The sequence below is a fragment of the Eretmochelys imbricata genome, chromosome 5 (assembly GCF_965152235.1).
Source record: "Eretmochelys imbricata isolate rEreImb1 chromosome 5, rEreImb1.hap1, whole genome shotgun sequence".
NCBI classification, from domain to species: Eukaryota; Metazoa; Chordata; order Testudines; family Cheloniidae; genus Eretmochelys; species Eretmochelys imbricata.
Window position 1 is genome coordinate 34,342,554 of NC_135576.1, and position 25,284 is coordinate 34,367,837.

The 25,284-nt window shown below is 44.4% G+C and overlaps 1 protein-coding gene across 3 annotated transcripts; it reads left to right on the plus strand.

Moving 5' to 3' along the window:
- Positions 1 to 1,314: 1,314 nt before the first annotated feature.
- On the plus strand, positions 1,315 to 23,718 carry SNX18 (sorting nexin 18). Of its 3 annotated transcripts, none has more exons than XM_077816843.1 (2): positions 1,315 to 3,271; positions 4,239 to 6,518. In XM_077816843.1, the coding sequence occupies exons 1-2, from the start codon at positions 1,708 to 1,710 to the stop codon at positions 4,289 to 4,291; spliced, it is 1,617 nt and encodes a 538-aa protein (XP_077672969.1). In that variant the 5' UTR covers positions 1,315 to 1,707; the 3' UTR covers positions 4,292 to 6,518. The 3 variants fall into 3 exon arrangements, with proteins under 3 accessions (XP_077672969.1, XP_077672970.1, XP_077672968.1); XM_077816844.1 differs by having other exon boundaries at positions 4,242 to 6,518; XM_077816842.1 differs by lacking the exon at positions 4,239 to 6,518 and adding an exon at positions 21,671 to 23,718 and having other exon boundaries at positions 1,317 to 3,271.
- Positions 23,719 to 25,284: the final 1,566 nt, after the last annotated feature.

Below are 25,284 nucleotides of genomic sequence, written 5' to 3' on the forward strand. Positions count from 1 at the left end.
CCCAAATTGTTTGTGACCTGATTACCTGAAAGATTGTCTCTCTCTCCACAAGACATAGTGGGAGAGTTGAAATCAGCAGACCGGCTCCAGCTAGAACCTCACTGAAATGTTTCAGAGTGACAGCCGTGTTAGTCTGTATTCGCAAAAAGAAAAGGAGTACTTGTGGCACCTTAGAGACTAACCAATTTATTTGGTTAGTCTCTAAGGTGCCACAAGTACTCCTTTTCTTTTCACTGAAATGTGTAATTTTCTCATTGGGCCCACCAGAGCCTGGATTTGTTAATCTTCCAGATATGCTGCAAAACAAATCCTTTATTCTTTCTTTTTGCAAGCTATTATGGAGGGAGGAGGCAAAAGATTGCAAGGACAACATAATCTTGATTTTTTATGATCACATGAACCATTTTTCCCCATGAAAGAAAAATAACATAAGGTGATGTCAATGAAGAACAACTGAACATCCCTTCACTTTCTGGTGCACTGAAAGTCACATTTCAGAGTAACAGCCCTGCTAGTCTGTATTTGCAAAAAGAAAAGGAGTACTTGTGGCATCTTAGAGACTAACCAATTTATTTGAGCATAAGCTTTCCTGAGCTACAGCTTATGCTCAGATAAATTGGTTAGTCTCTAAGGTGCCACAAGTACTCCTTTTCTTTTTGAAAGTCACATTGGATCACTCTGAAAGACAAGACAGCAATGAAGTGCACCCTATCGCAATACATGCCCCATATCGACAGTAATTTTGAGGTGGTCAGTTTCATGAACTTTTTGTTTTTGCATCTGATGAAGTGAGCTGTAGCTCACGAAAACTCATGCTCAAATAAATTGGTTAGTCTCTAAGGTGCCACAAGGACTCCTTTTCTTTTTGTTTTTAGGAACTCCTCAATCCTGCATTATTTGTTCATAAAATAGGGGTTCTACTGTCTGGCGGGTAGAGATGGCAGCAGGCGGTGGCTGTGGTATTACATACGTTTGTGGAGTGTAGCTGAAGAAAGAGAGGCCCGGCGTGCAGGATGTGAGCTGTATTTTTGTCATTTCGTATACTGATGAAACAAACGAGTCAATAGACAAACGCAGGCGCCGCAGGCCTCTAAGACCCGAACGCTTGTCCCGCTGTCAATGGCTGGAAATGCGCGTGTCGCTGCCGGGTTTGGCGAGCCGGGGCTGCCCCGGCATCCCTCCCCATCCGAGCGAGGCGGCCGTCCCCTCCGCCCGCAGCGGCCCCCGCGCCGCCGCCCGGCCGGACACCAGGGGGCAGGCGGCGAAGGGAAGCGGCCCATCGATGGGGGCGGCCGCTCTGCGTTCGGCTCCTCGGCCCTGCCTCTCGGCTCTGGATTAGCTAGCGAAACTGGTTACGTGGGAGAGTCCCCGGCCCGGCCCCCCTGCTCCCCCCGCTGGGGTGAAGCGGGGTCTCGGAGCCGCCGCGCATAGCGGAGCGAGCCGCAGCCGCGCTGCAAGGCTCCGCGGGCGGGCGGCTTCCAGCTGGGCACCGAGCGGGCGGCAGACGCCGCTGTGAGCGCAGCCCGGGCGCCCCGCAGCGCCAGCCCCCACCGCCGGGGGGAGCAGCGGGAGCCTGGGCAGCAGCAGAGGCGGCCCCGGGCGCGAGGAGGAGCAGGAGGCGGCGGCACCGCCGCCGCAGGCAGCACGGGGAAGCGGCCGGGCTGCCCGGGAGGGGAGGGCTGGCTCCGGCCCCTGCCCGGCGGGGCCATGGCGCTGCGGGCCCGGGCGCTCTATGACTTCAGGTCGGAGAACCCGGGCGAGATCTCGCTGCGGGAGCACGAGGTGCTGAGTCTCTGCAGCGAGCAGGACATCGAGGGCTGGCTCGAGGGGGTCAACAGCCACGGCGACCGCGGCCTCTTCCCGGCCTCTTACGTGCAGGTGATCCGGGCTCCGGCCGCGGAGCCGCCCGCCCCCGCCGGCGGGGCCCGCTACGCCAACCTGCCCCCCGGCGGCTTCGAGCCCCTGGTGCCCCCGGCTGCCTTCAACCCCCCGGTCCAGCAGCTCCCCCCTCCGGCGGCGGCCGAGCCCTTCCCGCTGCCGCCCGCCTTCCCGCCGGCGCCCTACAGCGGCTCCTACCAGCCCAGCCAGGGCAGCGACGACGACTGGGACGATGACTGGGACGACACCTCCACGGTGGCGGACGAGCCGGGCGTGCTGGGCAGCTCCTACCCGGACTACGACGCGGCGGGGGGCGGCGGCCCCACCTCGGCCCGGTACCGCCTCTCCACCCGCTCGGACCTCTCGCTGGCCTCCCGCAACAGCCAGCAGCCCGGCCACCCCCACCACCACCCCGGCGGCGGGGCTAAGAGCTCGGCCACCGTGAGCCGCAACCTCAACCGCTTCTCCACCTTCGTGAAGTCGGGCGGGGAGGCCTTCGTGCTGGGCGAGGCTTCGGGCTTCGTGAAGGACGGGGACAAGCTGTGCGTGGTGCTGGGCCCCTGGGGGCCCGAGTGGCAGGAGAACCCCTACCCCTTCCAGTGCTCCATCGAGGACCCCACCAAGCAGACCAAGTTCAAGGGCATGAAGAGCTACATTGCCTACAAGCTGGTACCCAGCCACACGGGGCAGCAGGTGCACCGCCGCTACAAGCACTTCGACTGGCTCTACGGGCGCCTGGCCGAGAAGTTCCCTGTCATCTCTGTGCCCCACCTGCCCGAGAAGCAGGCCACGGGCCGCTTCGAGGAGGATTTTATCTCCAAGCGTCGCAAGGGCCTGGCTTGGTGGATGGACCACATGTGCAGCCACCCAGTGCTGGCTCAGTGCGATGCCTTCCGGCACTTCCTCACCTGCCCCAGCACCGACGAGAAGGCCTGGAAGCAGGGCAAGCGGAAGGCCGAGAGGGACGAGATGGTGGGTGCCAACTTCTTCCTGACCATCAGCGTCCCCACCGGCCCTGCCGCTGCCCTGGATCTACAGGAGGTGGAGAGCCGGGTGGATGGCTTCAAGAGCTTCACCAAGAAGATGGATGAGAGCACCATGCAGCTCACCCACACCGCCAATGAGTTTGCCCGTAAGCAGGTCACTGGTTTCAAGAAGGAGTACCAGAAAGTAGGGCACTCCTTCAAGGGCCTCAGCCAGGCCTTCGAGCTGGACCAGCAGGCCTTTTCTGCCAACCTCAACCAAGCCCTTGCCTTCACCGGGGAAGCCTATGACACCATTGGGGAATTCTTTGCAGAGCAGCCCCGACAGGACCTTGACCCTGTGATGGATTTGTTAGCACTATATCAGGGGCATCTGGCCAACTTCCCAGACATCATCCATGTCCAGAAAGGTAATATCCCTGTGTCTATCTTTAATAAGCCATTCAATCTCTATGTGGTCAGATGTAGGAACCAGGAACTCCCGAGTGCTAATCCTAGCTCAGTCAGTGTCAGTGGTTTTCAGTTAAAGCCTGCTGCATTTACTCAGGCAGACCTGTCACTGAGCTTAAATGCAATAATACAAAAGTTTCATTCCATACCACAGGCCCAGACTTTAGTGGGAATTCTGCCTGGCTAAAAGCCACAGGTCTGGGCCCTGAGCCAGTCATCTTCATCTATAAAATAGGAATTAATACCTGCCTATACTACGGATATGTTGAAGATCATTCAGTTTGTTTATAAAACATCCTGCAGATGAAGTGGTGTAAAAGCATCTATTAATATAATTAATATCTTAAAATAGTCTAACTGCTTTTCAAATATTTAATCTGAAATTACCTGAGAACATAATACAGTTATAATTCCTTTCACCGCAACCTGTCAAGGCACTTTACAAACAGTATTTACAAGAACCCATTTAGAAATATTCCCATTTTCAAATGGTGAAACTGAGCCACAGACCAAGAATGACTTGCGTGAGGTGTCACAGCATAACCTTGTATTATGTGCACTTTACAGTGCAAGGTTTTGAATTAGATATTGAAAGCAGCTGGTGTCTTGTCTGTTATGGCTGGACACTTAGGCCTGGTCTACACCTAAAACTCTAGGTCAACGTAGATACATCATTCAGAGGTGTGAACAATTCCCGCACCTCCCACCCCCATAGACAGCACTGTCAGTCTAGTTACCGCCTCTTCAGTGGGTGGATTTACTACAGTGATGGAAAAACCCCTTTGATGGCTGTAGTAGATGTCTAAACTACGATGTTGCTGTAGCAATTGTTGTGTAGACATAGCCTAAGGATCTACTTTGGTGAGTGTAATAGTTTGCTGCAGTGTTCTAAGTTAAAATTTTGTATTCTTCCTCTTGCTGTCTCAGCAGGTTCTGTTCACCGTTGTCCTCCTAGCTACCACCTTTACCCTGAGATGTAACAGTATTTCTGAATGTTGTTTGTAAGACGCTGGGATTCACTGGTGGGAAAGAAACTATCCGTCAATAGAAGGCGTGGCCAAACCGGGCTCTGTTGCAGTTGAATTGTGGCTTGTGGAGCGCCCCCACCCTTCACCATTCTCTGCCTACCACATCGGGGGAGTTTCTGTCCTGTGGTGGGGGTAGGGGCTTAATCAGGAGCAGGGAGCCCAGGCAGGGGCACCTCATAGGGCAAAAGCCTCAACCCTGGCAAGCATGTCCTATGGCTCTCGAACTTCTGAAAATTATCATATGTGGCTCGGAGGGTCAGTAAGTTTGGTCACCCCTACTGTAAAAGAAGTGTGTAACTTGTAACATTTTTCACATACATAAAACTTTGTTATGTTATGCTTATTTAGATAACCTTAACTTTACAGTACAGACCTGATAGGTCAGTTCCTAATGTATTCTAATCACTAATGCATTCTGTACAGTAAGATGCAGGGCATGAATTTCCACCCACAATGGTAGAAAAGTTCTTTTATTTTGCCCCTAATGACATGCCTTCAAGTTTTTGCTTTCTAGAACAACACCTCAGATTAAAGGCAAAGGAGTTTGATTTGAAAGAGATAGGTATTTATAAAGTCCATGTTGGAATCACCGATTTCTGGTAAAATCTGAGGAGCCAGAGTTCACAGGTATCACTGTAATACACTTCCAGCTTTGGTACAAGGGCAATTTTTGTTATGTATCTTTTATGACCCATCTAAATCTGATTTGTTTCACTGTAAAATTTTGGAGAGTGACAACATTATTTCAAGAAAGAGAGGAGGAAATTTATGCTAATCTTTTTGTTTTGGAAAATTCCCCTTGTTGGCATTACCCTCTGATTAACTTACACCAGCGGTCCTTAAACTGTGGGTCAGGACTCCAAAGTGGTTCGCAACCTCTTTTGAATGGGGTCGCCAGGGCTGGCTTAGACTTGCTGGGGCCCAGGACCGTAGCCAAAGCCCGAGGGCTTCAGCCTGGGTGGCGGGGCTCAGGTTACAGGCCCCCTGCCTCTGGGGCAGAAGCCCTTGAGTTTCAGTTTTGGCCCCCCCACCTGGGGCAGCGGGGCTCAGGCAGGCTCAGGTTTCGGTCCCCCCTCCTGGGGTTGTGAAGTACTTTTTTGTTTTCAGAAGGGGGTCCTGGTGCAATGAAGTCTGAGAACCCCTGGCTGACACCAAATGTTTTAAAGTCAAAAAGGTGCTTGAGCCTGGTAAAGTGCGTTTGTTTTGGGAATGGAGAATTTTAAAGTTAAGAATTCTATAACTAACTTAAAGGAATACCATCAATATGATTTTTTAAAATCAGCTAAATATGTCATCAGTTTTCCAATAGAACACTGTTTAAGTAGTATGTACTGCAGCTTTCCTTTTTTTTTTTTTTTTTTTAAATAGAGGGGTTTTTTGCTGTGTTAGTGGTTTTTTGAGAGGCTCATGGGGCAAGGTCCAAAGGCAACACCACACATTAGTGATCTCCAATCTTTTTACGCCCTAGATTACTTGTTGAATTTAAGGGCAACCCAGGCTCTACCCTACCCGTTCCCCAAAGCGCCGCCCTGCTCACTCCATCCCCCCGTCTCTGTCGCTCGCTCTCCTCCACTCTCACTCGTGTTAACCGGGCTGGGGCAGGGGGTTGGAGCTCGGGAGTGGGTGCTGGCTCTGGGCTTGGGCTGAGGGGTTCGCATTGTAGGAGGGGGCGCCAGGCTGGGCCTGGGGCAGGGGGTTGGTGTGCAGGAGAGGGTGAGAGGTGCAAGCTCTGGGAGGGTGTTTGAGAGCAGGAGGGTGCACCTAGGGCATGCTGGCCACTTCTGGGAGTGGTGTGGGTAAATTCACCCTCTTGTTGAACTTGGGGAAGTTCAAGCAAATGAGCTTCTACCAGAATATTGCATATGGGTGACCATAAACAAGGCCCTCATTCTGCAGTCAGAGCCACAGAGGAGCTCTGTGATGTCTACATAGATCCAGTTGTAGGGTTGGGGACTATAACTGATTACTAAGTAAATGAACTGGAAAATAAAAAGGGAGATTTTTTTCTCCAGTCTTTTTGCTCTGATAATCTTGGGTTGTTTATAGCAAGGTGTAACTTTTTAATTACAAAGTGTAATTTTAGATTAAGGTGATTTTTTTGGTTTTGTTTTAAGGCTGACAATGGCCCTTTAAAGTCATAATCAGTGAAATAAAGAAAGCTGCCAGTATTAAAGAAGATCCTGGGGCCGGTTTTGTTCAACATCTTTATTAATGATCTGGATGATGGGGTGGATTGCACTCTCAGCAAGTTCGCAGATGACATTAAGGTGGGGGGGAGGTAGATACACTAGAGGATAGGGTCCAGAGTGACCTAGACAAATTGGATGATTGGGCCAAAAGAAATCTGATGAGGTTCAACAAGGACAAGTGCAGAGTCCTGCACTTAGGATGGAAGAATCCCATGCACCTCTACAGGCTGGGGACTGACTGGCCAAGCAGCAGTTCTGCAGAAAAGGACCCAGGGATTACAGTGGATGAGAAGCTGGATACGAGTCAGCAGTGTGCTCTTGTTGCCAAGAAGGCTAATGGCATATTGGGCTGCATTAGTAGGAGCATAGCCAGCAGATCGAGGGAAGTGATTATTACCTTCTATTCGGCACTGGTGAGGCCACATCTGGAGTATTGCGTCCAGTTTTGGGCCCCCCACTACAGAAAGGATGTGGACAAATTGGAGAGTGTCCAGTGGAGGGCAACGAAAATGATCTGGGGGCTGGGGCACATGACTTACGAGGAGAGGCTGAGGGAAGTGGGCTTGTTTAGTCTGCAGAAGAGAAGAGTGGGGGGGATTTATTGGCGGCCTTCAACTACCTGAAGGGGTTTCCAAAGAGGATGGAGCTCAGCTATTCTCAGTGGTGGCACATGACAGAAGAAGGAGCAATGGTCTCAAGCTGCAGTGGGGGAGGTCTAGGTTCGATATTAGGAAACACTGTTTCACTAGGAGGGTGGTGAAACACTGGAATGGGTTACCTAGGGAGGTGGTGGAATCTCCATCCATAGAGGTTTTTAAGGCCCAGCTTGACAAAGCCCTGGCTGGGATGATTTAGTTGGTGTTGGTCATGCTTTGAGCAGGGGGTTGAACTAGATGACCTCCTGAGGTCTCTTCCAACCCTAATCTTCTGTGATTCTATGATAAGGGGCTATGACACCCTGCCTACTTCAACAAAATCATAGGTGTTTATGGCAGAGCTATTGGATTGGCTGAAAAACATAAAGTGTCTTTCTGTGTTTAGTCTTCTGCCTTAAGCAACGTGCTACACATTTTGCAATAAACCCCGAAAAGACTACCCAGTTGACATCCTAGAAGAGTGGGCAGGATTCATAAAGATGGGCTTATTACTTCTATAATCTAGTCTCCACATAATCCAAAATGCATCACTCGAGTGGGGTGGAAAACTCATTACCCTGTTCTCCCCCTCCACAGTCTCCGAAAACAATCCTGACAAAGAGCAAAAACTGGGGTCTGCTGTACTTGACACACACCTGAGCAGGCTCTCCTCCCTTTTGTTATTTGCTCGATAGCTGCACGCTGAAGTTTAGGGGCCAAGGCTTAGTGTAAGAACTCCTCTCACTGCTCCCTCTTTACATGATCGGGTGAAGATGTGGGGGAATACACAAGCTGGCTCACAAGTGTTCATATGGTGCAGAAATAAGTGCATGGTACAAACAGGTGTCGTGTTTGAACACCTTTCAGTTGTCCTTTTGCACCACACAGCCTGAAGCCTAAGCTCTGAAAGAAAGCCTCTCTATAACCAGCCTCCCAAGTGGTCCCCTGAGAAGCTGCAGCACTCAGAGCTGTAGCGGAGAGCAGTCATAGTGAGGGAAACTAAGGCCCTGTCTACACTAGCACTTATTTCGGCAAAACTTATGTCATTCAGGGAAGTGAAAAAAATACCTCCTCGAGCAACATAGTTTCGCCAGCATAAGTGGTAGCATGCACAATGCTGTGTTGACGGGAGAGCTCTCCTGTTGGCATAGACTGGCTACACAAGCGGTCTTAGAGCGGCGTATCTGCATCGGTACAGCTGTGCTGCTGTAAGCTCGTTAGGGTAGACGTGGTCTAAAAAGAGCAAGAATACTAAGGTGTGCTTCCTGTGCACCTTCCTTCATCTAATCATCTGAGGGGGATCTCAGTCTTTTTTGTGGACCAGCTCCAGGGATTTCTCAACAGCCATTCCTATGCAGGGCACACCTAGTCTTCCTCCTGAGGGCAGCAACAGAGCCAAATAGTGGCAGGCAAATGGTAGGGGTCAAACAGGTGGCATGAGACATGTCCCTCTCCTCCCCCAGACCTCTGCAGGGAGCAGTACAATTAAAAGATGTAGCAAAGCAGGTACCACCTGTATCAAGTCACTGCTATTAACTGTAGCATGATCTACTACCTCCTGCTGCTGCCTTCACCAGTCCACCCTAATCTGATGACCTTCAGTAAATTTCTGAGGAAACCAGCATTCAAGATGGAGACACTCACCATTGTAGCCATCAATAAAAGCAAAATTTACTATAGATCGTCCATAGATTTGAAGGGGGCGTATCTGCACATCCCTATTATTCTATCTCTCAGAAAATTCCTTTGCTGCCATCCATAGGTGAAGCATTTTCAGTAGAAGTAGCTGTCTTTTGAGTTAGTCAGAGCATTTACAAAAGTGCTGGTAGATTTAGTGGCATCACTCTGACAGGAAGGGAGCTATGTCTATCCCTTCTTGTAGGACCTGGCTATTTGTATTATCATAGCATCTAGGAGTCCCAGTCATAGACTGACACCCCATTGGGTTAGGCACTGTACAAAACCGAACAAAAAGACAGTCTCTGCCCTCAAGCCTTTACAGTCTAAGTAGCGATCAGCTCTTTCCAGAGGGAAAAAAAACCAGTAACAGACACTTGCCATTTCAGACCCTGGAAGAACGTAGATTTTTCATAGCTAGGGCCCTACCAAATTCAGCATCTATTCTGGTAAATTTCACAGCTATAGGATTTGAAAATTAGTCCGTTTCATGTTTTCAGAGGTTTACAACTGAAATTTCATGGTGGTGTAACCGGGGGGGGGGGTCCTGACCCAAAAGCTAGTTTTAGGGAGGGGGATCGCAAAGCTGTTGTATCAGGATTGCCACCCTCACTTTTGTGCTGCCTTTAGAACTTCCTGCAAGTAAGTAGGAGGTTCCCTGAGATGGAGAGGTGTCTGATCTCCCCTGTGCTGCTGGGAGTGCTCCAGCTGGGGACTCCTAGCTGCTAGTCCCGCCCGTGCTGGGGAGGGAGAGAAGTAGCAGCTAGGAATTCCTATCTGGGGTGCTCCCAGAAACATGGGGGAGGTCAGATATACCTCCATGAATCTCCTGCGGCTTCAGGAAGGTCTGGGGCTGCTGCCCAGTTGTGGAACTTCCTGCAGCAGGGGGAAGTACCCGGAGGTGGGTCTGACCTCCCCCAGAGAGTGGCTGTGCAGGGAAAGAATAAGTCCCATCCCTCCACAGCCCGGAGACTAGCAGCTGGAGCCCAGGAGCCCCAGGCTAAGGTATCTCCAGCCCTGCACTTCTGCCTCTCCTCCACTAGCTAGATTTCACGGGGGAGGGCTTATTTCCTGGTCCATGACACGTTTTTCACGGCTGACTTTGGTAGGGCCCTAATCATAGCCAATTGATCATGAAAAAAGCCAGTCAATGCCAGTATAATCAGTCATGTACTGTGGTTTCATAGACACTGTCAAACACAAAGTCCTCATGTCACAAGAGACATGAGAAGCTAAGAACTATACGCTGGAATTTGAGACCATCAGTGTGTTCAAGTGCTGCCTCAGGATTACGAACTCGTATACGGATACTGTATGGCAGATTATGCATAAACTGGAGACATTCTGCAAGACATAGTGGCTTATATTTTCAAGAGTGATTAGTGGGTTTGGTTGCCTAATTTGAGACCACTTAGAGTCTGATTTTCAGAGGGTGGGTGCTGAACATTGCTGAAGTTCAGGCCCATTTAAGGTGTCTCAAGTTGTGTACTCAAACTGAAGCACCCAAAATCCTTAGTCATTTCTGAAAATGTAGGTCATTGTCTGAAATGGTGTCAAAGACAAAATCTCACACTGTATACAGGCCCTTGAAAAGGCAGCCAATCTTAGAACTGGACACTTAAGCAATGCCAACGTAGTGGGGTGTGGTACACGCTTCAAGGGAAACTCAGTACAGGGAATGTGAGTATAAAAGGAAAATAGAAACAGCATCAACTAACTGGAGCTTTTGTTATGCCATTAGCACACTGCCATCTAAAATGTGGCCTAGTGCAGTGCTACTCAAAGTGGTGGTCCGCGGACCGGTGCTGGTCTGTGAGCCATCGGCTGCCGGTCTGCGCGCACATTGGGAAAAAAAATTGCCAGTCCCCCACATCAGATAGCTTGAGAAGCACTGGCCTAGTGGATATAGCACTGGACTAGAACTCGGGAGACCTGGATTCTGTTTCCGGCTCTGCTACTGGCCTGCCTGGTGCTTGACACTTGGGCAAGTCACTTTGACTCTTTATGCTTCAGTTTCCCCATCTGAAAAATGGGATGATGATACTGCTCTCCGTTGTAAAGTGCTTTGAGAGCTGCCGATAAACGCTATGTAAGGACTAAGTTATTGTATGATGATATTATGACAGATGCCAGTCCAGGCATATTGCATATAAAGTCAACAGTACTACTTGTGAGTAAAATGTAAGCATGTGCTTAAATGCAGGACAAGGACTTTTGCTGAAAATGACACATAGGTCTAGCATATCTTAGGATAGTATATACATTTATTTTAAAATTACTGAAGTTGAACTTTGAATGAAACTGCAAAGCAAACCAATCTAGCTTGTTACACACGGTTGTTGCACAGCAGTTTATTTTCCCCCTTTTGTAGGTGGAGGTAAAATGTTCAATAGGCTGATATTTCTCTAGAGTTCCTTTCATTTATCTTGCTATCCTGCTCTCACTTGCAGTCATCATAGCTGATTTGAGGTACTTGTTTAGCCTTATACTGCAGCTTAGAGTAATTAAACATTCTTACTGGTGATGGTACTTGTCAAATGTGGTATATTTACCTTTGTGGACTTCGAAATATTTCTTCTCTAATTAGCTGTTTCCATTGATAATGTACATTGTCAAGTGTACTTTTAATAAAAATGAGACCTAGTGGCAGAAGGGAGATCAGTCATCACAAGGTAATCAGTGATACTAAATATATCTGCAGAGGTCTCTTAAATCTGTCTTTAATACTTACATCACAGTCACACCAAAAGACCACAGTTGTGATTCAGAGTCCATTGTATTATGGGCTATAAAGACACTGCCCTGGCCCCAAAGAGTTTACATCCTAAGAAGACACGTGACATTTGAAGAGTGGGAGTGTGGGAAAGACGGGATTACAATTACATATGTACAATTTTTATTTATATTAGGCATTTTAAAAATAGACTGTCCTTCAACACATCTGCTCTCTACATCATTAACTGGCTACATATAAACTGAATTAATGTAACCATTAAATCTAGAAAAAAAAAAATAGAAACCATGGAACTTTTAAACTCCTTCATCATCACCTTTTATTATTTGCATGGTATCCAAATTGGATCTAGGCGCGAAGCTGATTTTACTAACCTTTTGCACTGAAGTATGTGTAGCAGTTTCCTATGAACATCACACCAGCCTGCTGTGACTGGAAGTGCACCCAATGTAAGCAATCCCCTACCTAATCTGATCATTCAGTAATGAATCAAAGCGCTATGCTAATTTAAATGGTCAGTACATTAGCCCTTTCAGCTTATGAGTCTGAATTTTTGAGTGTAACTATTTTCTTCCAGTATCATTGTGAGCAGTGGCTGAACAAGCAGGCATCAAAAAGAAAGAAGTCACACTTCTTAACTATTATGTCACTGCAGACTCTATGATGTCAGTATGCTGAATTGGGCCCCCAGTCTTGCAGACATTTACATATGTGAGTAACTTTTCCCACAAAAGCCTTTGCAGTGTCTGGGGCCTAACACTGTAAGAGTTATTTTTCCAACAAGAGGACAGGGGTTTTAAAAAACAAACAGCAAATTAAGTATCCTCATGCAGGACCAAGTTTTTGAGATGGGTGGTTATTTATTTATTTATTTATTTTTTAAACCAGTGTCTGCCAGATATTTTGCAAGCAATTGTAACTTTCTTAAAACTGCACTTTGAAGTGCAGGCCACATTCCTTTGGTGAAAGATAGAACTCCTCTTATATTTTCCACCTTCATGGAGAAAAGCATCATCTTCAGTTTAATAAGTCTGGGTCTATATATTTTGTTGGCTAGATCTGAAGAGGTAAGTCACTTTTTTCACTCTGTGGTGTTGAAGACAACTTGCTTCCTTCTCTTTGGGTATGTGTACACTGCAGCTAGATGCCTGTGGCTGGCCTGTGCTAGCTGACTCGGGCTGTTTAATTGTGGCATAGATGTCTGTATGGTGGGAGGGTCTTAGAGCCCATGCTACAGCGCAAGCCCAAACAGCTACACTGCAGCTAACCAGCCCCTTAGACCAAGCCCCACGAGCCCAAGTCAGCTGGCATGGGCCAGCCCTGGGTGTCTTAACTGCAATGTAGACAAACCCTTTGATACCAAAGCCTGATTCTAGGTTAGAGTAGTAACTGGTTCCTTCTTAGTAACTGTGCTGTCAGTTTTTCATTATGACATCTTTGCTGTATATTCAACACTGAAGGCTGAGAGAGATTTTCTGTTTTTAACTTAAGGCAAAAAAACCTATTAAGCATTTTCTGTCATATAATAACCTAGTTAATGTACAGAATATGCAAGATGTTCATTTACTATGAGCAAATTTCTCTAATCTGTGCTAATGACATTAAGCAAATAGTCTGTCAACAGTGAAATCCCTTGTACCACTTCATACCTTCATTTTGAAGTGCAAGAGGGGAGTATTCCTTTTTTTTTTTAATTCCATTTTAAGAAACTAAATGGGAACCGTAAAAGGCCCTTTGATGATATTTAGCTTCCACTGCATTGTCTGAGGGATCTCAAAGTACTGTACAGATGTTAATGAATGTGAATCCTCACAGTAGCTGTGTGAATGGCTAATAATCCCCTTTTAATATGGGGAAGCTGACTACAGTGGAGGCTAAAACTTGATTATGGTATACCATGTACAGTATCCCAAAGCACTGAGCAGCGTGAGGCACAACATGAAATTGACATAATTCTTGATGGTTTTACTGCTGTTGGAGTACTGCACTGGTGCAGTGAAACTGTCTAGAATTAGAGAGACAAGGTGGGTGTGGTAATCTTATTGGATTGGTGAAAGACAAGCTTTCAAGCCACACCTAGCCCTTCTTCAGATCACAAGAGCTCTGTGTAACTCAGAAGCTTGTCTGTTTCTCCAACAGAAATTGGTCCAGTAAAAGATAGACAAAGTGGGTGAAGTACTCTCCAATATCCTGGGACTAACAGAGTTACAACAGCACTGCAAACATTGTCTAGAATTGGATTAGTTTTGGGCTCTGTTGGTTGGCAAACCTGTGTAACGGAGGAACTGGAGCTCTCTGTAGACTCAGGAAGAAAACAATGCTTGGATTTATTGGTCTGTTTCAGTGTGCTTTTTTTGCAACTGTAAGGACTAGAATTATTATGTCTGTATAATGTCTTCACTTTTTCAGTAATTGCTTGATTTGGACCTTATGCTCACCAAGGAAGCTGTGCACTTTCCAGTGGAGAAGGGATTTTAAATCCTTTACGATGAACAATGGACTGTGAATTTGGGGTGGATATCATGGCTACTGTTACTGAGGAAACTTAATATGCAGATTCAGGTAGCTCTTCTGCAAAGAATGAGCAGGCAGTTTAAGGTTAATTTGCTCTCAGCCTTTGCTGAGAGGTCGCTTCTGCTCTCAGATTCTTCTAGTGATTGGAATGAATACCTTACATAAAAAAACCCACTCAGTTGTCCCTCAGAGTGAAAGGTAAATCAAACTTCATGTATGCATTCATGGGCTACCAAGTGTTTGTCTTTTCAGAACGCTAGGCCAGGCATTGCAGTAAAATAGTCGGAGGGTTTGGATCCTTGATAAGAAAAAAATGAGCCTGTTTCAAATTTAATTTTTCATTTTTGCAGGCTTGTATATAATACTGTAAACATGATATGGTAAGTGAATGGATATCTATGTTCTCCCTACATGGTTGAAATGGCCTTATTTTAAATGGCTTGTTATAATATAAGGAAGGCAAGGGAAAGAAGAGATTAGAGTTCAAGGTTACCACTTTAAAAGCACACTATTCTGTATTCAAAGAGGAATCCGGGAAGCCTACTGGTAGCCCTGCAGATTTAAAATAAGGGTCAGTTTGATGTCAGCAAAAAGTTATATTATTTTACTCTAATAAATAATCCTCCAAGTTGTCTTGCATAGTTTACTTATTAGATAGGGATAAGGGATCATTACACAGACCTTTTTCTTTTCACAAGATTTCATAGTTGTAACCACTGAAAGATATTCTTTGTTAAATTTAGAGTTTCTTCAAAGACCATCATGTTTTCTGACTCTCATTTAGTTTGCTTTTGAGAGAGCAGTATTTCTGAGGAACCTTTGTACTTCTCCATAGACTCATCAGGGAGGATTTCCTATTGAAACTCATTGGCTGGTGGACTTCTCAAAGGAAGCATTCAAGAATGTAGTATTCCTTGTTTTTGCCATACTTTTCACTGGTACAAAGGCCAGAACATTCAAACTCCCCTGATTTTTCCCAGCTCTGTCATTCTGTGGCCACTGCCTTTTTCCTAGTCACTCAAAATGTGTCCATTGATTGTTTGAAGTTGATGTATTATCTTATTCAGAAAAGAGCACTGAGTGAGTGATTGGTTGGTCCTCTTCCCAAGTTGCCTGGCTTGGATGCCACACTGATAGTTTCTTTAGGAACAGCTAAGATATCACTTGTGACAGTGCTGTTCTCCATAGGCCTTGTTAGTGAAAGATCTATGGTCTTGCATGAGAGGCAAAACATGCAACACTCAACTATTGTTTCTTTTCCTCACTTACTTTTTTCTCTGATTCCAGTTTAAAAAAAAATGGTATTGCATAAAATAGCAATAGTGGTACCATAATGCGGAGGATGATATTCCTATAGCCCTTTCCTTGTTGGAACTCTGCCCCTACTTCTCATGTTACATACCTTTTGTACAGTTGTTTTGAAAGGAATCTCTAATTTGAAGAGTAAAGTAAGGACTTCACTTGATTGATAAAGATCTGATATTTGCTGAAAACAAACAGGGTTACAATAAGTAAGCTGACCAGTTTTAATTTATCACTTATCTCTGGCTCATGTTGAAATAGATCTTGTTCAAATTATCTGTCTTTATCTATATTAGCAGAATGACAGCTCAGTTGCCAGTATAAGACAGAAATATTATGGTCAGAGGACCTTAGTGTGTGACCTGGTCAGTTCTTACGACCAGAGTTTGGTGGGAAAGTTTAGGAATACCAGCTGTTGGTGATTTGATAGTCGGTACACTTTCCTTTAAGTTGGTAGTGAACCAAAGATCCATCATGCTGTCCGAAGATATTCACTGATGCTTCAAGTGCTATCTTTCGGGGGAGATGTATACCCACTCACTTACCGTTGATCCCATGATCCTGAACAGTTTGTATTGTTGCTGTATGCTGTTAATGCATTATCGTTTTACCTTACAGGTGACTGTTTCAATGGTGAATGATACAGTCTCTGTATAGCTTGTGCACCCAACGGCATTTCTAATGTGATAAGGACCCTCCATGTAAAAGGAAAGTACTTATTTTTGTCCTGATGTGAACAGTGTTCACAAAGGTTTTCTTTGCTTTGAGAATTATATTGTCTCTTCCCCTTCTGCTCACAGCCACAGACGTTTGCACTGCAAGCCCTTTTACTGTCTCATTCCACTTTCTTTTGCTGTCTCAGAGCTTCTATATGGACCAGATGTTGCGACTTTTTGTTATATGTTTCACAGCTGGAAGCATTTATTTCTGGAAGGAATTTTAAATTGTCAGTCTTCTTGGCTGCTAGTAACATAATTATAAATCTTCCTTATTAAATCCTGTTATTATCATTGCATTCTCTAGTCTCCTCTTACATTACAATAAAACATCAGAATATGAGGTTTTGTTACTGGAACCTCTGGTCCTTAAGCCTCTAAGGCAGGGGTGTCAAACATGCGGCCTGCGGGCCATGCTACGGCCCGCCAAGCCCCCCGCCCCCCAGAGTTATTTCCTGCTGCCGCCAAGCTCCCCTCCCCCGCTTCGCCCCTCCCCCACAGCGCACCGCATCCCTGCTCCTCTGTCTGCTTCCAGGTGCTTCCCGCCGCCAAACAGCTGTTAGCGCTTTCCAGGGGGGAGGAGCGGGGAGCCGCGCGCTCAGGGGAGGAGGTGGAGAAGAGGCGGGGCAGGGGCGGAGATTTGGGGAAGGGTTTGGAATAGGGGCAGGAAGGGGGTGGAGACTTTGGGGAAGGGGTTAGAAAGGGGGCAGGGAAGGGGTGGGACAAGGTGGGGCAGGAGCGGGGCCTCATGGAAGGGGTGGAGTGGGGGCAGGGCCTGGGGCAGGGGTGGGGGCTTTTGCATCTTTATATGTAAAGGTGTCAGTGATGCGGCCCTCGGGCCAATGTACTTATCCTCATGTGGCCCTCGTGGTGATTTTAGTTTGAGATCCCTGCTCTACCGAGTATCCATTGAGCATCCAACTATTTAGCACTGGACCTTGGATTGAGGATTACAAAAAATATCATTTGCATCTTTCCATCATTTTTCCCCTCCTTTTTTCAGTTCGGTGATGCAGTTTTTTCTAGTGCTTTTGATCTATGCCTTCTTTGCTATTTGAGGGATGATCCTAATCACCTAGAACTTGAATTCGAAGCTGGATAACAAAAGCTCAGTTCAGTGAACTAGAGGCTTTAGACGCATGAGCAAGTTTTTATAGATTTGTAATAGTTGGAAGTAGAAAAAATATTTTGGTCATCTAGTCCATCTCTCCTGCTAATAATCCTATACTTTGGATCAATGGTACTTTACATAGAAATGAAATGGATTGCATATTCTATTACACATACAAATATACATTAAAAGAATGTTATGGTTGTAAAATTAAGCACTCAAAAATTAGGAAATGCCAAAATTAATATCTGCACAGGCATCAATTTGCACAATTTTAAATCAGCCCCATTGTAATGTCCCTCTTGCTAATATACTAATACTGCTATGATATTGTACTGCTATGGATATATTTCATATTATTCTCTATGCCATACCTTAAGGATCCTAACATCTTGATTCTTTCCCCCTCTCCCTGTACACTAAGCAGAAGTCTTCATGTCCTGATGCACCTTAGCTCAATGACTTCTTCCAGACCTTTTTTTTTTTTTTTTTAAAAGGTGTGTTGCAGCCCTGCTGGATTGCTAAGTGTGCCTGATGATGTTCTTTGCTTTGCCATCAGCCCCAAATGTGGCTATATATCAGTGTTATAGGCCCCAATCAGTTCTGCAGTTTCATCTGCATGAATGGACCATTGCATCCTTGTGCAAAGCCTCGTTGTAATCAGTTAGGCTCTTCTCAGGCTCATGGGTCCACCTCTGTGGATCCAAATGGGGTTATAGTGAAGTGTTTTGAGATCCCTTGGGCTGAAATGTGCTACATAATTGCAAGGTATTATTATTGAGAATGCAAAAGCAAATCGATTTTTGTTAGGATGAATTTCACTAAGCTCAGTTTTAACAAATTACAAAATTATGTTATAGGGTGAATATCAGTTTGCTTTATGCTTAATGCTGTTCAAAAATAAATAGAACCTTTGTTTTTGGTAATCAAATAGAGATCAGACTGGCTTTTTTCCCTTTTATTCTTTTTAGGTTAGTTGAAGGCTAATTGCTTTCTTAGTATATTACTCTAAATCCATGAATTTTTAAAAAGCAAGCAAGTTTGTGTGTAGGGAGATGCACTCATTACATATATTGCTGACCTAGGGCTATAATCTATTCTAGATGTTAATGGAGAATTCTGTTATAGTACCTGCATGAATCCTGCTGCATTAGGTCAACAATATCAATTATGCTAAATTTTTTACTTAGGTTCCTTTTTCTAATTGTATTTTGTTTTTAATAATCAATAGGACTTTAAAACTCTTTACACTTGTAATATTTTCTGGTTTATGTGTTAACTATAGATATAGATAAATTGTATTAATGTGGAATGGTTTGAGGAGAGTATATGCTATACAGTGAGTTTTAAAAAACTACAATACTTATGGCTCTTGGTGTGTAAGGTTTAAAATCAAATTGGAAGATAATTATTTGGATATTATGTCTCTCACATAACAATATTTCTCACATTGCAACTCTAGTATGATCAGATTTCATTAAACAATTCCATCTGGCTTCTTTTTGCACAAGCCCCAAATTACATTTTTTTTCCCCCACTGAAAAAAGTGTCCTTGCTTGCAAAGAACGCTAAAATCAATGAAGATTTAGGAGTATATTCTACCTGACTCTTGGAAGGGGACAGCCTATAGGCATAGGCGTGTGCTCCATAGCTTGCTGTGCCTCACATACAAGGCGTTTGGTTTAGTTTTCTAGGTGGACCAGGGTAGAGTGGGTATGATTTGTGGGACAATACCTACCTCTTCATTGGTATGCATTGTCTGTGTGAACGGCTGCAGCTCGGAAGTTGTAGGAGTTGGTGCAGAACAGCTGTAGTACTACTTCTGGTATAACTGTGTTGCGTATGGTGTGGACTTTTCACACTCCTGAGCAACGTAATTATACTGATGTAGGTCTGCAGTGTAGATCATATCCAAGTATGTCCAGTGGACGTTTTCCAGTTCCAGGAACAGTATCTGGAATCTGTTTTTATTGATAGTTAGCCTGAACTGGTTCGGTGTACCTTGTCCTGTATTCACCTGGTGAGGGAGAAAGATATTAATGACAAGTTTCAGAGTAGCAGCCCTGTTAGTCTGTATCCGCAAAAAGAAAAGGAGGACTTGGGGCACCTTGGAGACTAACCAATTTATTTGAGCATAAGCTTTCGTGAGCTACAGCTCAAAGCTTATGCTCAAATAAATTTGTTAGTCTCTAAGGTGCCACAAGTATTCCTTTTCTTTTTAAAGATATTAATATCTACTTCTGTATTTCTTAGCTGTTGAAGGGCTATACTGCAATAAACTTTTCGGGTTCTTTGTGTGTTAAGTATTTAACTCCACTATACAGAACATAAGAGCTGAATGGTATATTTGAACACTGACTTCTGTATGCTCAAGACTATTCTAACAGCATTCTTGTGGGCTTAAGATTCATGTGTCTAGTGTCTTGCAATATTTTGTTTTCCCCACTGTTAATGGAGGTGTTCTCTATCTTTCTCTAAAAAGTATACTGACTGATTTTTAAGATATTGAAATATAAATACAGTATTTATAGCCGCTCTGGCTTTGATAGGGCACAGAACCCAACTTCAGCAAAATAAAATCTTAGAGCCTTTATAAAAAAAAAAACATGGCTTATTTTTAGCTACTTTCTTCATTATCTGTCAATCCAGTCAGAAAAAGCTGCTTCCCATAATTAGAGGGCAACTCTGTATTGGTAAAATCCGATGACTACGGCTACTTATGGTATGTCTACACTACATTGGCTACAGCAGCAGAGCTATGGCACTGCAGCTGTACTGCTGTAGCACCAAAGTGTAGACACTTCCTGTATTGACAGAAGGGGTTTTTCCATTGGTGTATTTAATCTACCTCTCTGAGAGGGGATAGACAGGTCAACAGAAGCATTCTTCCATCTACCTATCTGCATCTGCAGTGGGGGCTAGGTCAACCTAACTATGCTGCACAGGGCACAAAATTTATCCCAGCCCTGAGTAATGTAGCTATGTTGATCTAATTTTTCATTGTAGACTAGTCTTTAGATATAGATCTCAAAGGCCCTGCTCCTACTGCAGGGATTACTCAAACTGTGGGTATGACATCTCTACAACTGATTTTTTGGAATCTCTCCTTCACCTTCTATAGCAGTGGTTTTCAAACTTTTTTTCTGGAAACCCAGTTGAAGAAAATTGTTGATGCCTGTGACCCAACGGAGCTGGGGATGAGGGGTTCGGAGTGTGGGAGGGGCTCAGGGCTGGGGCAGAGGTTTTGGGTGAGGGCTGCGGCGTGAGGCCAGGAATGAGGGGTTCAGGGTGTGGGAGGGGGCTCTGGGCTGGGGCAGGGGGTCGGGGTGCGGGAGGGGGTCAGGGCTCTGAGTGCAGGCTCTGGGCTGGGGCCAGGGATGAAGGGTTTGGGGTGCAGGAGGGGGGTTTGGGTTTGGGAGGGGCTGGGGCAGGGGATTGGGGTGCAGGCTCTGTGGTGGGGCCAGGGATGAGGGGTTTGGGGCTCTGGGCTGAGAGTAAAGGGTTTAGGGTGCAGGAAGGGGTTATGGGTTTTGGGGGGCTAAGTACTGGGGCAGGGGGTTGGGGTGCAGGGTCAGGGCGCGGGGTTACCTCGGGTGGCTCCGAGTCAGCAGCACAGTGGGGGTGCTAAGGCAGGCTTTCTGCCTGTCCTGGCACCACGGACGGCACTGTGCCTTGGAAGCGGCCAGCAGCAGGTCCAGCTCCTAGGCGGAGGTACACAAGCGGCTCCGCGTGGCTCTCGCCCGCAAGCACCGCCCAAACCGATGAATGGGGGTTCAGATCCAGTGGTCAGGGTGGGGGCTGTGCACAGAGCCCCGTGGCCCCCCTGCCTAGGAGTCGGACCTGCTGCTGGATGCTTCTGGGGCGCAGTGCGGTGTCAGAACAAGTAGGGACTAGCCAGCCTTAGCCGGGCAGCATCACCAATGGGACTTTTAATGGCCCGGTTGGTGGTGCTGACCAGAGCCACCGTGACCCAGTGCCTTCCAGTACTGGGTCATGGAATGTGTCATGACCCTTAGTTTGAAAACTACTGTTCTATAGCATAATAGTTCAGTTTCAGTGATCTCTTTCACGAATTTGTTTAAATGTATTATACCTTTGTCACTGACATCAGTTCCTCTTTTCTTTAATTAAACTTTTGTAAGAAAGCACTGATAACAATTTGTCTACATATTTTTGAGAGAGAGAATATATGGCACAATATTACTGTGTATCTTTACAACTAATGAGTTTTAAGTTATCCTAAATACAAGTTTCTAGAGGTGAGAAATGCCTGAGAGATAGGTAATAGCTACACTGCAGATTTAAGTACACAGCTGCCGTTGTGTAACAGAGAGTGAGTGAGAGAGAAAGGACTTTTTGTATGCCCGAGAATTTGAATATATTGGTGAAGTACAGTAGCTAAATCTATAGACACTCTATTTAGTTCAATATTCCTTTTTTGTTCTTTGTACAGGAGCCCTTACCAAAGTCAAGGAGAGTAAGCGGCATGTGGAAGAAGGGAAGATGGAGGTCCAGAAGGCTGATGGTATTCAAGATCGCTGTAACATTATTTCTTTTGCTACCTTGGCAGAAATTCATCATTTCCACCAAATTCGAGTGAGGGACTTTAAGTCACAAATGCAACATTTCTTAAAACAGCAAATACTTTTTTTCCAAAAAGTGACGCAAAAGTTAGAAGAAGCTCTTCACAAGTATGACAGTGTTTAATCTCCTAACTTTGAATTGTGGACTGTTCAGAGTATGAGAGTGATTTAAGCAGCAGAGTAACAATCGCTGTTATGGGGGAACAGTTGCCAACTGTTGGTGGTACAAGAATGGTTTTGTGTTCATCTGGAGTCCCAGCTGAATCTCTAATTAAGTAAGAAGGAAATGGTTAATATGGCTATGTAATAGAAACAGTACCACACATTGTAACTAAGTTATACTGTTTATGCCTACACTACCATTGTAACTTTTTTGAAATAATGATTATACTATTGCCTTATTGCTTTTTGAAGTATGGTATTTTAGTGCATACTTTGTAGACCTCAAAACTGTTTGGGTCTTTAAGGAAGCTGGCTAGATAAAAGCCTGCTTCAGATGCCTTTTTATTCTCCTAGATTTGGATTTCCTAAAGTCAACCAATTCTCTGTTTACAAACTCCTACTAGAGCAGCTATGCAACTTTGTGCCTTTAGACTTTTGATTTTTCCTTTTCTAGTAAGCCACATTTTTATGACTGAATGAAGGGTTGGTGCCTGTGACAGGAATGGATTATGAAATCTCATATTGACTGAAATAATCAGCTGCCACCATCTAATTGGCACAGCAAGTATTGCCCTGTGACAAATGTTGGCTGAAAAAGCAGGATTTAAAATCAATTCACACTTTCTTGTAATAAATAGTCTTCATTTTCAATTCTATTTGCCAGAACCTTAAACATACAAGTGAAGAGTACAGCACCACTGTATTCCCTTTCTTACCATGATTAGATAGTGAGGGGTTTTATGTTAGAATACATTATTGTGAGTAGACACTTGGAGAACTAATCTAATAGAAGCAGAGAATTGAAATGTATCAAGGGACTGTGTATACAGGCTAAGTGACTAGCACTTGTTTGTGTACTTGATAGCTGGTGATGATTTGCTCATTGTTTCAGTGTAAATTTAAATACAGACCTATGTGGTCAATTGAGACTCCACTGTGATTCACTGGTTTACGAAGTCACAAATTTGCAGGGATGTTCAATGGTATAAATGGTTTGAAAGCAGTCTTGGCTGAACTGACTAGGAAACAGGAAGCATTTCTTATATTTATAACACCCATTTAGCAATTATACAGAAAAGTAAGACAATAGTTTAGTTAAGGATTTTTGCAAAGTTGAGAGTGTGTGTGTGTGTGTGTGTGTGTATATAGACACAAACACGGTCTCAAAACAACAGTTATCTGATCTAAACCAAGAAAATCAGTCTAAACTTTGTCCTTAACCTACCAGTTCACTTTCTGAAGGTCACTACGAGAAAGTTTTTCCTTTATCTTGTCTCCTTACTATAAACAAAAACCAAGAAACTTGAATTTAATTTACACACACACACACACACACACACAGCTGAAACCAAACAAAAGCCAGGAAACTAGGCAGTCAGGGGATATCGTTCAGATGGAGTACAAAATATTAACCACCCGTATCTTAGAAATCCAGCAGTTATCTGACTGGATCATGCCAACTTTTATAGGTTAAAAACCCCACTGCTGTTAGATAGAGAAACAAAAAATAAAAAAGCAAGCAGCCACATTTTCACAAGATCTATTGCAAAATGCTTTTGGATTGCCCTGCACTGATGGTTAACAAAAAGTTATTTCAGGAAGAACTTTGCTGATGTAGTGATACTGATAAACAAAGAAAAAAAATCACTGTTAGCTAAAATAAAAGGACAACCAATAAGGAAATAAACTGTTTACAAGCTTCTAAGAGAACTGCAAACAATGTTGAGGAAATAAAAAGTATTTGACATGGTCATAATGCTGACTCCACATCCTTAACCTTCCTCATAGTACCTCATTGTCAGGGTAGTGATCTCTGAACAATAGCTGATCTTATTCCCAGATATGGTTTACTACGTACTTAAGACAGTGGTGGGTTAGGTTTGGAGTTTCAGCCTGTGCTTGGTTAAGCCAGATGCTGTTTTAATAAATATCTATGTGGTAATTATATGAGGCTGTAATCAAATTCATTCCGCTTGAGCAGTTAAAAGACTTTTCAGAAAATTACCTTGGTCCAGTTAAAGATTTTAGGAACTTAACAGTACTGAAATGTTCATATCCAAGAGAAAATGAAGCTGTTATACTATATACAGTACAACATTATCAGAATGGTACAGTTTCCACAAATAAACTGTCATGCCCTTCCTCTCATTGTTAGTTTTGTTATGTTTTTTGGAAGGGGCACATTTTAAAATTTGACACTATAAATAAGACTGAACTGAACCCTGGATCTGAATCTCTTCAGACTTTGGAAAGATTCAAATCCCGGTCAAAACTTTATGGTTTTGGCCCATTTTTGTGGTAAACCTTTTGTAACTTTTTAGTTAGTTGGTCTTAGGTGAGAAAAAAGGTTGCTTGACTATCTTGGTTGACTAAACTCAGTGACAAGCCTTTTTTTTTTTTTTTTTGGTTAAGTATCCTTACATTGGAAAAAGGGAAACAAGAATACACTTAATTTTTACTTCTTATCATGAGGAGTCCAAACTCAGTTTAATTTAAAATACCCTCTTAGTGAAGAAGTATCACAGTGAATAACTGACAATGAATCTCTGAACACTGAAGGATGTGGTCCAAAGCCCAAATGTACTCAAGCTGGATCTATATTCTTTGGTAGGGGCCCTGGATTCTGTGCACTCTGGTGCAGCAAACTGGAAATCTTGCAGCAGCTTTTTAAAACGAAATAATGCAATTAAATATGGAATAGAACAAACAAGGACAGGAGCCTCTGTTTAATGTTAAATTACAGTTGTTTTACAGTGTCTCTGCATTTTCAGTTTTTGAGGTGTCATATTTTTATCAACAATACCTAACTATTGTAGAATTTTATGGTGGGGGTTTGGCAGCTAGATAGGGGACAAATAGGACTTTTGGCTTCTATGAAGGTGTTGGGGGCAATGTGGGATTGTGGATAAGTGTGAGTGCTATGTATCCGTTCAAAAATTACCAACAATGAAATGTTGAACACTGTTGCCATTTTAATTGTCATCCTCAGGAATTAACAACCTGTTAAAACAAGTTGGGCAATTTGAATTTCAGGGATGCTTGCAAATTCAAGACAACCTCTTCAGTTTATATTCTCTGCACATTTTTAGGTTTCTTTACAACCTTTAGGGTCATACAGGACAATCTGTTTGACAGACTTAGGAGTGTTGCACACTCCAGCCTGCAGAGACCCGTAGGAAAGCACTCAATGACAATACTTCAGATAAGTATTTAAACCTAGAGGAATGAAGCATGAAAGAAGAATGAGTAACCTTTGCAGCTTCTCAGGCCACTAAATAAAAGATACTCAAGAGGGGTTCAGTCCATAGCTACTCCTGGATTT

Coding starts and splice junctions, on each gene's coding strand:
- SNX18 (XM_077816842.1), top strand. CDS start 1,708: ATGGCGCTGCGGGCCCGGGCGCTCTATGACTTCAGGTCGGAGAACCCG. Junction 3,272..21,670: donor CATCATCCATGTCCAGAAAG/GTAATATCCCTG, acceptor TTCTTTGTACAG/GAGCCCTTACCAAAGTCAAG.